General features: G+C 42.4%; 1 protein-coding gene across 3 annotated transcripts in view; it reads right to left on the reverse strand.

Annotated features, from left to right (window-relative positions):
* The window catches only part of CUBN (cubilin), a 222911-nt gene that overhangs the window by 66486 nt on the left and 142972 nt on the right, over positions 1–13453 (reverse strand). For all 3 annotated transcript variants that reach the window (XM_075125891.1, XM_075125892.1, XM_048838028.2), the window contains 8 exons: positions 11593–11771; positions 9530–9722; positions 8558–8755; positions 8073–8219; positions 6809–6999; positions 6325–6508; positions 2817–2991; positions 603–781 (listed from right to left, as the gene is read on the reverse strand). In XM_075125891.1, coding sequence (XP_074981992.1) covers positions 603–781; positions 2817–2991; positions 6325–6508; positions 6809–6999; positions 8073–8219; positions 8558–8755; positions 9530–9722; positions 11593–11771 — 1446 coding nt within the window. The remainder of the gene's footprint in view (positions 1–602; positions 782–2816; positions 2992–6324; positions 6509–6808; positions 7000–8072; positions 8220–8557; positions 8756–9529; positions 9723–11592; positions 11772–13453) is intronic.

Raw genomic sequence — 13453 nt, forward strand, 5'->3', positions numbered from 1 at the left:
AACACATACCGCTTCAACCCCCTTGTCACACAAATTACACTCTATTTGAACACTGAAAAGAGAACTCTCCCCGGGGCTCCCGCCGGCTTCTCCGGGATCGGTTGCGTTACCACACTGAATACCAAATCAGATTACCTGACTTTACACATCTAACCTCATTTGCAGCCGTTTTCTGACCAAGGTGCACCTGGTATGTAATTTATCAGACATCACTGTTTATATCACGGGTGCTACAGCCCTTACTCCTTGCCCTTTTGGTGTTGTCCCTTAGATAGTTTGACTATTAGGCTTATCAAACTGCCCAATCCCCATTTCCACTGCAGCAATTCTACAAGGACTTTCATATTTGCTATGATTCCTACCTATCGCTAGGGAAATAATAGATTAGCATTTAATTGATGTGACGATTCGGATTACATGAATCTATGGTATAGAATAATGGAAAGAGACAAAAGCTTCTGTCAATCAATCTATTTTGAATAATTTAGGACCCAATCCTTATTGAATTTAAAACTACAGGACCTGGGTCCTAAATCTTTTCTGCTCCTTTTATAGCCTCAGATCAGGGAAAATGCAATAAACTGAATAACTGCTAGCATTACCTCTTGAGTACTTGGCATTGAATCCAATATGTGTGGCACGGTTGTCAGATCTAAATCTCATATACATGACAGCTCCTGAAGACCTTTGAATGCCTGGCAGAGAACTTCCACACAGCTTGGCAAGCCCTGGTGCACTGGAGTCAGCTCCATCACGTAATTCAAGGTAACTGAAGGCACAACTAAAACAGGAGGAACTTTTCTATTTAATTTGCAGCAACAATCCATTTGCGACATTTTAGCAAGTACCTGAAACCATCGAACAATGACATTTTAGATATGTCCAGATGCAGTGTGACTAGGAAACAGCCACAGTGATAGAGCCAGACAATTCCACAGACAATGATAGGGCTTGAATCAATTATATTCCCAGAAATACTAACTAGGTCACAATACCACACCAAGCTCTGATAGTCGCTGATGTGAATCCTGTGACATGGCTATTAACAGTAATAAAAAGGCTTTAAATAATGTCACTGTTTAATGTGCAGAATTTTGAAATATTTAACCTTTAAATGATTATTTAAAAACACATTCCCTATTAAACATCTTCAGTGACTACTGAAATAAATAATGGCAGTGGGACTGATCAAAGCTATCTATAGGGGTTCATCAATCCAAATAAATGTGCACCCCATTATGTGGGTAGCCAACAACTTCTTCAAAATACAAGACAGCTTCACTTATGGGGGGCTATATAATCACCTAGCAGCCTTACACAGCTATCCCGGAAGGGGGGAATAGGGGGGCAGAGGCATTTGTGGAGTCCACCTACCTGCACCAACTTTTCTGAACCTGGCACTATTATGGGCTGGTGTTATGTGACAGATAGGGCAGATTCCTGCAATATCCTGGACAAATCCTACTGAATTAAGTTAAGCCTGATTGAATTAAGTTTAAGTATTTTAGGAATTCATTGTATTTAAAATGCATTTTTTGTGGGCTTGTATGTCACATCTCTAGGGAGGAGACCTGACTGATACAAACCCAGGCTGGGAAGTGCAATGAGCTTCAAAGTACTATTTGAAAGAAGATGAGCTTTTAAAGTTAAGTGGGTTTCCTAGGAAATATCTAAGGGAAGGGAATGCAAATTCCCCACCTCTGGACCCAACCTTTTGAAGCTATTCCTTGAGGAGAAACCCACTGTCTGACTGATTGCCTATTCACAGTCTCTAAGAATCAAAACCCAAACTGTATAAAGGAAAAGTTCACATATTCATGGTGTGCTGGTTCTGAGCCCAAGTGCCTATGAATCTGTAACCACAGGGAAACCCCTTGGTGGGGTTTGAAGGACTGTTTGCCTACCAGACCCCTTGTTGGAGTCAGGGTTGATCTCTGGTGAGCTAATTAGCATCAGTGTAAGTTCTTTTATTGTTTTTAATGTTTTTTCTGTGATGCTTTTACCTTAAGAATAAATCTGCTTGCTTAGAAAGAGCTGTGTGATAACTGTGGACAATTATGCTATTTATAGCCTCTGAGGAAGGAAGGCAAAGCAAGCCTGCTAAGACAGTCTGCCTGGTTGGGGAATTCATGGTGTAGGCATGGAATTTTGCAGCCTGGAAATACCCCACTGAGGAGGGAGGGAGATACATGTCTCCGCCCAAGAGAGGTGATGGCTGGGGAGTCGGAAGCCTGAGAATGAACCTTGTTGGAGGGAAAATACAGGTTAAGTTGCCTGGAACTGTTACGGTGTCAACTGGTGTAACTCCACCGAAGTCCGTGGACTTCAACTGATTAGCAAATGAGGATCTGGCCCTAATGTCTTCTACCTGCATGGCACACAGAGAGCACAGACCAAGTGAGTGGATATAGTGGTGCAAACCCCCAAGTGTGCTGTGGAAGCAGGGAATGTGGGCATTTTATGACCATGGCCAACCAGTCTGTGCCCATTGGCCACCAATCTGAGTAGGAAGAAAGCACGGGGAATAGAATTTACAGAAGAGATCCTCCTGCCATTTGAGCTTTCTCCATCCCTGTTACTTTTTTGCTGTATATCTTATTTTTGATTTCTGTCAAATCTTAAAGAGGCCAGGGATGTACACTGGCAATGTAGAGGGTCCAGGCACCTCTCTCAAAAGTCTTCAAAACATCCTAATTGTAAATTTTGGAGTAAATTCTATTGGGGAATTAGGGAACATACTGATATGGTAATAGAGAAAGGATAAATGAAAATGGAGTGCCTCAGAAAATGTATGCAAAATAAATGTAGCTATATACTTGGGTGAAGGTTCAATGTAAAACTGGTCTTCAAACTGCAGCTCCACTGCCCCTCCATTAAGAGCTGTTATGGTCCAGACACAGTCAGCATGCTGTGGATAGTTGTCAGGATAGTTGGGGGAAGATGCATATCCACTGGGACTGGAATCACTGATATAGATATTCCCTCCACAGGCTGGTAAAGAGAAGTTTAAGAACAATAGGTTAAAGAAATTGTGTGAGATGTTCAAAACAAACAAGGACCAACTTCTGCTGGTGAGAGAGACAAGCTTTCGAGCTACACAGAGCTCTTCTTCAGGTCTGCGCTGAAGAAGAAGAGCTCTGGGTAGCTCAAAAATTTGTGTTTCTTTCACCAACAGAAGTTGGTTCGATAAAAGGTATCACCGCACCCACCTTGTCTCTCTAATATCCTGGGACCAACATGGCTACAGCAACACTGCATACAAAACAAGTAAGTCATCCATATACTTAGTCACAGGTTCTTTTCAATGGATTATATTCACCACGCAAACAAACATACTGTCATTTTTGCTGTTGAAAAATATTCTAGCACAGTTAAACTTAGATTTTCTGGCCTGCTTGTTAACCAAGTCCATTTATTCCATGAAAAATAATACAACAGTCCCCTGATGACACCACTGACTGACACTCTACTCCCTCAGTGATCCTAGACTCAGATAAGCATGAAGAGAAAACCTTATATGCTTTATTTCTGAAGAATTCCTAACATCTGGAAAACTGAAGTTAAGGACTGGATCATTCAATGCTTTTTGTGAAGCATCCTCACTTTCACTTTCCAAAACAATTGAAATGTAAAACTCAAGACAATATGAAATCCAGTGAGAAATGACATTCAAAGCAAACTCAAGAATTTGTTCAGGTTCTTTGCCATACTAAGATACTTTTATTTCGCAGCTAACGACTTTATGATTAAAATACATTTTAGTAATGCTAATGAATACAGTGCTTCAATCCAGGTCTCTAAAGTGAAGTGTTAGAAATATATATGTACATGCATAGCTCCTACTATGTGTAGCATTTCCAATGGAAGGAGTAGAAAGAAAAAGAGGAGTTACAAACTTGAGAGTGAGTGAGCACGCTAGTAGGTTACTTTAGCTGTGTTTAATCAACATCATTTAAATGAGGGCTCCAAATGTCCTAAGAGACATGTGTTTGCCTGAAATACTTTGGGAACAGCTGAAGATGCCAGGCCCCTGATTTATACTAGCTGAGGATGTGGCCTGCCACCTCTTCATTCTTTCAAAAATGCCAGTTCCTACAGGGGATGTTATTTTCTCAGCTGAGGAGGAAACTTTTATGGAATGTTATCATTTCTGCCAATGCATTGGGTCACACTCATTCCTGCTGTAACTCACTGTTTGCAGTATGTAGGAGGCAGAAGGAAGATTCTAACCGGCCTTCCTCCCCTGTGTTAACTGTTGAAGTCTCCCGCTAACCTGTGTCCAACTTCCGCCATTTCCCAGATGCAGGCGAGAGATAGCTTCAACCCAACCACCAGGGAAACTAAAGATACTACGAATGAAAAGTGTTTCATTAACAAAATGTCAGGATTAGAACCCAGGTCTGCTGAGCCTGGGACAGCTGATGTTCCCACAGTGCAACCAGGAGGGCGTGCAGACCTATAGCCAAGGAGCACTGTGGAGAATAGGCACCACAGGCAGTACTACCCAAAGGAGCCAGAGTGACAGTACTCTGCAGCTAGAGTTACCACCTTTGAAATGGAAAAAAACCCAGCACCCACCATCTCACCAGGCAAGCTCGCTGCAACCCCAACCACAAGGCAACTCTGCAACTCTCCCCTCCCCCACTTCAGCAGCCACTTATCTAGACCAGTGGTTCCCAAACTTGTTCCACCGCTTGTGCAGGGAAAGCCCCTGGTGGGCCGGGCTGGTTTGTTTACCCGCCGCGTCCGCAGGTTCGGCCGATCGCGGCTCCCACTGGCCGCGGTTCACTGCTCCAGGCCAATGGGAGCTGCTGGAAGCGGCATGGGCCAGGCGCCACTTCCAGCAGCTCCCATTGGCCTGGAGCAGCGAACCATGGCCAGTGGGAGCTGTGATCAGCCGAACCTGTGGACGCGGCAGGTAAACAAACCAGCCCGGCCCGCCAGGGGCTTTCCCTGCACAAGCGGCGGAACAAGTTTGGGAACCACTGGTCCAGACAGATAGCACATATGGATAAAATTGATATCATCATTTTCATACTTAAACTGCGGAAGTGGTAACACTGCAGCATCTTTAGCTGGACACAGAAACTTTTAACATTAGATATCCCAGTGCATTGTGATAACAATGCAAATCTTTAGACCCAGGTAAAAAAAAATCTGGCAGATTAAATTATTTTTCTGGCAACTGGCAAATACATAAAATAACTGGCCAGGTCGATCAAATACTGGGTAGGTGATAATACTAACTATGGCCCTCTGATTGGCCATCACCCTATTTAACCCTGGAAAGTGCCCCAGGAAGTTGTCTGGGCAACAACAAAGACTTTGGGCCTGTTGTGACTCCAGACCTCACCTTGTCTCCTGATCTCAGGACTCTGATCCCAGCCTGACTCTGACCCTGACTCTTGCTTCCTGACTCTAACCTAGTTCTACCTCTGATCTCTGGTCTCCAACCCCAGCCTGACTTTGACCCTGACTCTTGCTTATTGAATCCGGTTCTAGCGATTCCTCCAACCCCTGCTCACTGACTACCATCCTTGACATATGGACTCCAGCCCAGCTGTGATTGCTAGGCCACACAACCTACACCCTGGTCCCTTACAAATATGTGGAACACTCATGCAGTGGGCATTTCAAATCATTTACACAGAAAGCATTTTTGCCAGTATTTGTTTTTTACTAGATGACAGTCTCTCCACGCTAAGTGCAGTTGTAGCTGTGTTGGTCCCAAGATATTAGAGAGACGAGGTGGGTGAAGTAATATTTTTTTTGAACCAACTTCTGTTGGTGAGAAGACTAGCTTTTGAGCCACACAGAGATCTTCTCCAGTTCTGGGAAAGGTGCTCCCAATGTCACAGCAAAATGCAAGGTGGAACAGATTGTATAACATAAGGAGCTTAAATTCATTGCTTGGCTAGACATTAAAAATCATGGACTGAACAGAGACACTGGATTTATGGCTTATTACAGCAATTGGAATTCACTAACCCCCTCTTCTTGTCCTATCACTGCAGAGGTGTTAGCGGGCCACTCTGCCTTAAATGCTCTTACACTATGTGGTAACTACTTATGCCAAACAATCTGTTTCACTTGGCATTTTGCTGTGACACTGAGAGCACCTTCCCCAGACCTGAAGAAGAGCTGTGTGTGACTCGAAAGCTGGTCTCTCTCACCAACAGAAGTTGGTCCAATAAAAGATATTGCCTCGCCCACCTTGTCTCTTCAGGTTAAGCCACTTATTATAAGAAACATGCTTCTGAAAGAACAAATTCTAAGTTTTTTTTCTACTGATTTTCAGAACTTGTGCTGGATTTTGACACTCACCCAGACTCTTAGCCTCATACTTCAGTTTAAACCCTTGGCCCACACGACTGCTGTCAGAAATGAAGTGGACAAACAGCTGATTGTCTGTAGTGTACATCGTGGAAAAAGAGCTGCTACCACAAAACCGCCCATTCCTTCCAACGGTCCCCAAAGGTGGGGCAGAGTCATCCAGTCCATTTTTAAGCTAGAAGGAAATTGTTAAGGTTGTTCAAGCATACAGCTATCAACCTTAAGGAATGCTCTAGCAGATATAAGAACAAACCCAAACAACAATCTTGAAAAAAGCATTTCTCCCTTTAATTTACTGTACCAGTAAAGCAGTATCTCTAAATAAAGCTTTGAAAGATAGCAAGAGAATTTTAAATGACTTTTTTTCCCACTTTCCTGTTATTAATAATACCATAACATATAGGAGCCCTAGGCATGGGCCAGTATATCCTGTTTCTGGAAACAAAGTGACAACACCTACAGCTGATCAGCTCACCTCCACATAGTCCCCATGACTGCAAGAAGCATCCTCGCTCTGAACTTCGAAGGGTTGTTCAAAATGGACGACAACAACAAACCCACTGGTAACCAATACATGCCAGGAACAATTGAGATTGGGAGCATAGGCCTGAGGATAGTTGGGGGATGTGATCACTCCCATGTCTGCATGCAAATAGCCACCACAACCTGAATGAAGGGAAATGAGATAAGGAAGAAAAAGTCATCTTAAATTATTCAAATTATGAAAAAAAGTCTTCAAAATCCATGTGATTGTTAAGCCAAATGCTGAACAGCTGCGTGGGATGTGCATTAGTGAACATCCTGAATAATCTGCCCACTTTCAGGCCACATGCAAAAGTCTGCTAGTAGACTGTCCAGGTTGTATGGTGACACACAACAAACAAACCTGGCTTTTTAGTATGACAGAAAAATGAGTAATGTACTGTGCTCGTTGCATGTTGGGAGGGGAGGCATAAGTGTCTTTATGGCACCTTTCCTCATGCGTTCCTCTCACCACCAATCCTGGGGCCTGCTGTACGCTAAACTGGCCCCCAGCACAGATTGTAAGTTGGAGCAACCTCAAGGCTGCCCACTCAAGACCCTGATATGCCCACCCGCACTCTACACCAGTCTGTGTGTTTGGGGAGTGGGGCAGTCAGAACTGCTTACAAGCATCTGGCTGCAGCAGAGGATTCCCATATGAAAGGAGAATCCTCAACTGCTGCCATGAGGCATCTTTGTCCTTGTGGGGCCTCACAAGGGTCCAAGGACCCGGCCCTATATCTATTTTGTGCGTGTGCTTGGATTCATTTATTTGCATCTCCAAGTTGGCGGTTCTCTTCCCTTTCATTCTCCACTTCCCCATCTCTCAACAATTGAAGTTTGTTTTTTAGCTAGCACCAGCCTTCACATTTTCTGAGTATATTTTGCAATTCTTAACCACAACTCTTAACTGTTGTAATATTTCTTCATACACTTGTACCAGGCTACAATATTTGTATTTCAGGACAACGGTGATTTTCAGATCTGAGGAGTGCTTCGTAACAGTAGAACTCTGCACAAAGGACAAAGTTTACCTTAAGAACATGTGTTTTTGGAATATGTGAACAGATGCTTCATGCAATTACTTGGATAGATTGCCGACAGTTGTGGCAGGCAGCTATGCTAAAAATGTAGGCTATAACTACTTCCCTTCCTTATTCAGCTTTCAGCCGCAAGGCAGATTCAAGATAAATTTGAAAAAAAAACCCACAACTTACTTTTGTGATAAGAAGCATTAAACCCAGCACCAGTGACACTTGCATCTGTAGTGAACTGAATGAACAAGGCCTCTCCAGTAGATCTTATTGGCCCAGGTGGGTCTCGACCGCATATGGTGGCCAGCACTGAGGCAAGGCTATTGTCTCCTAAGGTAAAAGAGGAAATATCAGTATTAAAAATACCAGAAGTCTTAATTTTCTAACAGTATTTCAGTCAAATATTCAGTCAATTAGTCAAAAATGTTCACACATTTTTCTGGACCATCACCATCTTGTGTTGCTTGGCTTGATATTAGCCTGCACATAGCTTCAGCACAGAAGAATATTTATTTTGGAACAGGTTCCTGTGACTGATAAACTGAAGCAAAATTTGATCTTTTGGATGTATTTATTTATTTTAAGTACACACATAGTAGACAAGGACTTTTTTTAAACTGGGGCTCTCTGTGTGTTTCACACTGTCAGACGGTACCAAGATTTCTCACCATCTCTGATGACAAGTTTGTCGTAGTTGCATGAACTATGAGATTCTATATCTAGGGCCAGGATGTTGAACTCCACAGTGGATTCTGGAGCTCTGATAATCCAGGTACAGTCAGCAAAATTTCTGTAGTTCCTGGGCCACTCTGGTGAGAAGAGGAATGACGGGGTTTCTCTTGTCACGGCAACACCACCACATACACCTGCCATGCAAAAAGAAACAAACATTAAAAATCTTCTTTTATAAAATTAAAAGTGTTTCTTCTTTATCATCTAATTTGACAGTCCCTCGCTGAACAAAGTATGAAAACTACAATGGTGCTATATGTCAATACTATGTTAAAGTACTTTTGCAAGCACTCTCAGGTGTTAGTTTGAAAATAGGAACCGTATCCAGCACCCAAGTCAATCTTAACTTTGTTCCGTTTCACTTGCTCAGCTACAATAAATAGATTCATGTTCCCATTTCTTACAATGGGTATATATCTCACACAAGAGATATACATTCATATTGAACTTCTTTTCCTTTGCTTATAGGATATTTTGGATCAAGCATGTCCTGTATGTCCTGCAGGTCTGTGCAGGGTTGAATCTCAGTACTTCTAAACAGCATCACATGAGCTTGTTAGTCATCTTCCTTATGCAAGTGACAAATTCTCCAAGAATGTTATTTGACGGAGGATACTTTTCCATGTAGGCATGCGAAATATCTGTCCCTCCTCAAATGCCAGAAAGGGCTTGAGAATCCTTAACCCCTCCAACAAAGATGGAGCTCCACTTTTAAAACAAAGTAAAACACTGCATTTGAGAGAGGTACAACAATACAAATCAACAAAAATAATAATGATCAGTAACAATGGCAACACAGGTCTCCCCCACATTACACCAGGCACCCTCTAATGGGAACAGGATTTAGTGCCTCACCAATGTTATCACTCTTAACAAGCTAACTAACAGCGTCATTTTCAGAGACAAACCTCTAGCAATGGTGTACATAGTGGCTGGAGAAGCTTCCATTGCATACCAGTCCAAAAGGAAACCCTTTCCATTCACAGAAGAATCAGACTGGAACTGGACTGTGATAGAACTGCCGGAGGAGATGAACGATGAAGGGACAATACCACAGTATGTGGTGATAAGACGGAAATGAGTGTTGGGCCCATCATAGATCTATAAGGAGAAAGAGAGAGCAGAGAAGCAATGGTATTTTTCTGTCCCTACCATCTCCAGCAAAGTAATGGCAAACCACTGTTACTGTTATTATGGTTTTAATTTTGAGTGTTTGGGGCCAGTAAAGGCTGACAGTAGTGAAAATGAAACCAGTGAAGTGTAGGCAATGTCACTGCAAAGTTCTTGGTGCTGCACCATTGTAAACTGGACTCCTGAGGAGGATATTCCCATCTCCAAATAAATGAGATAGAACTGAAGCTTCAGCCCCCTAATTCCATTCTAGATAATAAAAAATACTGGTAACAGCCCGTCTGTTTCATCCGCTACATATGGTGCTTCCCCACCAGAAGGATCAGTACTGAAGCCAGCAAACTGAACTCATTGCCCCCTACAGACTGTTCTTCCAACACATTAGCTGGCTTTTCATCTGAAAAATGCAACCGGTGTATTGTTGTTCTTTGCTGAGGAAGAAATAATAAAATGCATTCTTCAGAAAATTTCTTTAGAGCCACATAAACATTTTAAGTAGCACTTTGTAAGCCAAAAATGTCAATGTGTTCAAGATGCTTCTGTGTTACTAGCAGTCAGAACCAACTACGTAACTCCAAAGTAAACTCAAGACAGAGAAAACTGGAAAGAAGATTCAAAATATTAAAGTACGGATCAGCTCCTCAGCTGGTGTAAATCATCATAGCTCGAAGCCAATGGAGTTATGCTGATTTATACCTGCTGAACATCTATCTCCGTGATTTGAGCATGAGGAACTTGTTAGGCTCAATGGACAGAAAGGAAAAAAAATCCAGGTTGTTAAAATATGAGACAAGATGGAAGGAAGAGAAGTAAATGTATGTGTTAGTAAACTACTTGTAAATGTCTGGTTATAAAAGGGGATTAAATCAAAGGCCAATCATAGGATCAACAATCGTAGGTAGAAAAACAAATTCTAAAAAAGAGTCATACTAATGTAAGTTGAGAAAGAGACTCAAAGCGGAGAAATGATAAACAGGATGCATGCTAGTATGTTACTGTTGTTACTAGGCTTTAGTTTGCACTGTGTTTCATACTAGTTTTAAATATGAAAGCTAAATGTATACCTCACTGGAATCACACCAGGGTCGCATTTGTCCCTGATAGCCTGAAAAAAGGCTAAAGTCCAGACTGTGACTTGGACCACAAAACCATGCAGAGGAGAAAGGTGGAGTACCAACTGGCCAACTCAGCTGAGCAGTTAGCGGGTGATGTCGTAACTTGCTACTGGTGTAGGCCAGCAATAAATTATTAATCCTCCAGAGCAAAGAAGAAGCAGGAGCTTGTTCAAGGCTGTGCCAAAAGGCATCATCTAGCCCTATCATATGACCCTTCCCATTGACTGTGGCCAGCATTTTTTTCAAACTGAGGCCAGGCTACTACAAACCCTTACACACATGTGTAAAAATAAATACATGTACCTGTTTCCAGGATCAGGACCTTAAGTTCCGAAAGTTAGGTATTTAAATCCACATTTAGGCATTTACATAAAGGTCTTTAGATTTTCAGAGGTGTTGAGTAGATAAATACAACTCCTACTCTCTTCAGTTGGAACTGTAAATACTCAGCATTTCTGAAGCTCCTAAATTTGAAAATTTTAGGTTGTGCCTTTATTAACTTATTTTTGTCAGCCTATAAAATGTTTTAAATGCCCAGCTGGGCAATATCTGATATTTCCTACTAGTGAGCAAACATGCGTGTAACACTATCTAGAGCCAGTAATTATTCAAAAGGAATGAGGTCTAAACTGGACTTTTGAAAACACTTCCTACTCCTCACTTAGAAATAATGAATAAAGCAGGCTATCACAATTTATAAAAAGAATCTACCAAAGTGACCTCACCTTTAACTTGTCGTAGCAATTGTAATAATCTTCAATGTCCATCTCCAGGATCCGACCGTGGATAACATGAGAAGCATTGACACTTATCTTCCACTGGTAATTGGAGTTGTGAGGGTAGTTTCTGGGCCACAGTGGAGAAGCAATTTGCCCACTATCTCCCACAATATCATTCCCGTATACTGAAAAACAACAGGGAGCCTACTAATGATAATGTTTTTCATAACAACTTACGGTATTTTTAAAAAGTAAACTCGGCAACTGGGTCAAGGTTTGAAAAAAACTTTATTAGGCTGTAATGATTGCATTTATTTAGGGCTAGATTGAGCCTTAAGGCACAGCCCTGAGTCACAAGCAACCCCAGGATACACAGCTCTGACACAATGACTTCCTGGCTCTGGAGGGATCGTAGCCTATAGAAAATTACTGCACCCCCCTACACCAGTGATTCTCAAACTTTTGTACTGGTGACTCCTTTCACACAGCAAGTCTTTAAGTGCGACCCCCCCTTATAAATTAAAAATATTTTTAATATATTTAACACCATTATAAATGCTGGAGGCAAAGCAGGGTTTGGGGTGGACCCCCCCATAATAACCTCACTACCCCCTGAGGGGTCCCGACCCCCAGTTTGAGAATCCCTGCCCAACACCCACACATTAGCTGTGCTGGCCAGCCTGCAGGGGAAATGCAACCAAGGCTCTGTGCACCCCCTACCCCTCCCTGCTCACCTTCTCCTGGGAGGGAGTAAGCAGGAAAGAGTCTTTACTGAGGAAAAGTGCTGTTCTGGTCAGAATGGTTTTGATTTGACTGGGCTAGGACCCCTTGGAAATCCCACTTTGCACCTCCACAGACCATTACAAATTATAAGAGCACTAATGCTGCAAAATCAGAAAAAATTGCACTGTGCCTAGGTAAAGCGGCAGTGTACTGTAAAATGTAATAAAGGTAGGAAGTGAGGGACCGAGAGTATGGAAACACGCACTGTGCACGGGACAGACCTTCTGCATACCAAGGAAAGTGTGTTGGAAATGCAAAAGTTCACCAAGGGATGTGGTAAATACGTCAACATTTAAGAGTCTTTAAATGAAGATTGGATGTCTTTCTAAAAGACATGCCCTAGCTCAACAAGGGGTTATTGGGCTCAGTGCAGGAAGAGCTGGGTAGAATTCAATGGCTTGCCTTATGTAGCAGGTTAGACCAGATGCTCAGAATGGTCCCTTCTGGCCTTGGTATCTATGAAGCGAGAGCACCTCCTTTTTCTCTGCCATAATTCTGCGGCGCTGCTTATGTTGTTTAGCCCCCAAACCAGAGATTCCCTGGGTAAGACAGGAGAACGACCCCCTCTGTACAATTGTGCCCTTTATGATATAGTCTACACCTAATGGAAAGTTGAGAATAAAGGGCTATTTTCCTATTATGGCAGGAGGGATAGCTCAGTGGTTTGAGCATTGGCCTGCTAAACCCAGGATTGTGAGTTCAATCCTTGAGGGGGCCATCTAGGGATCTGGATCAAAAATTGGAGATTGGTCCTGCTTTGAGCAGGGGGTTGGACTAGATGATCTCCTAAGGTCCAACCCTGATATTCTATTCTATGACTAATTAGAAAAGCTCAGCACTGTGAACACAAACACTACATACCCATTCATTTCTCAAGCTTTAATAGTGACAGTGATATTTGGGTTAGATAGTTCTTGCTCCAGGAGCTACTAACGCCTTGGGTTGCCCTAAATTATTTCTGCATGTAGCCCGTGCCCAGCTCGTGACAGAACAATACTATTGTTTTGACAATCTGAGAACAATTTTATCGAGAGAGAACTGTATTTAGAAAATGGTGAATGAAAAAGAGGACATATTTACAGTT

This window comes from Caretta caretta, chromosome 2, assembly GCF_965140235.1.
Source record: "Caretta caretta isolate rCarCar2 chromosome 2, rCarCar1.hap1, whole genome shotgun sequence".
NCBI lineage: Eukaryota > Metazoa > Chordata > Testudines > Cheloniidae > Caretta > Caretta caretta.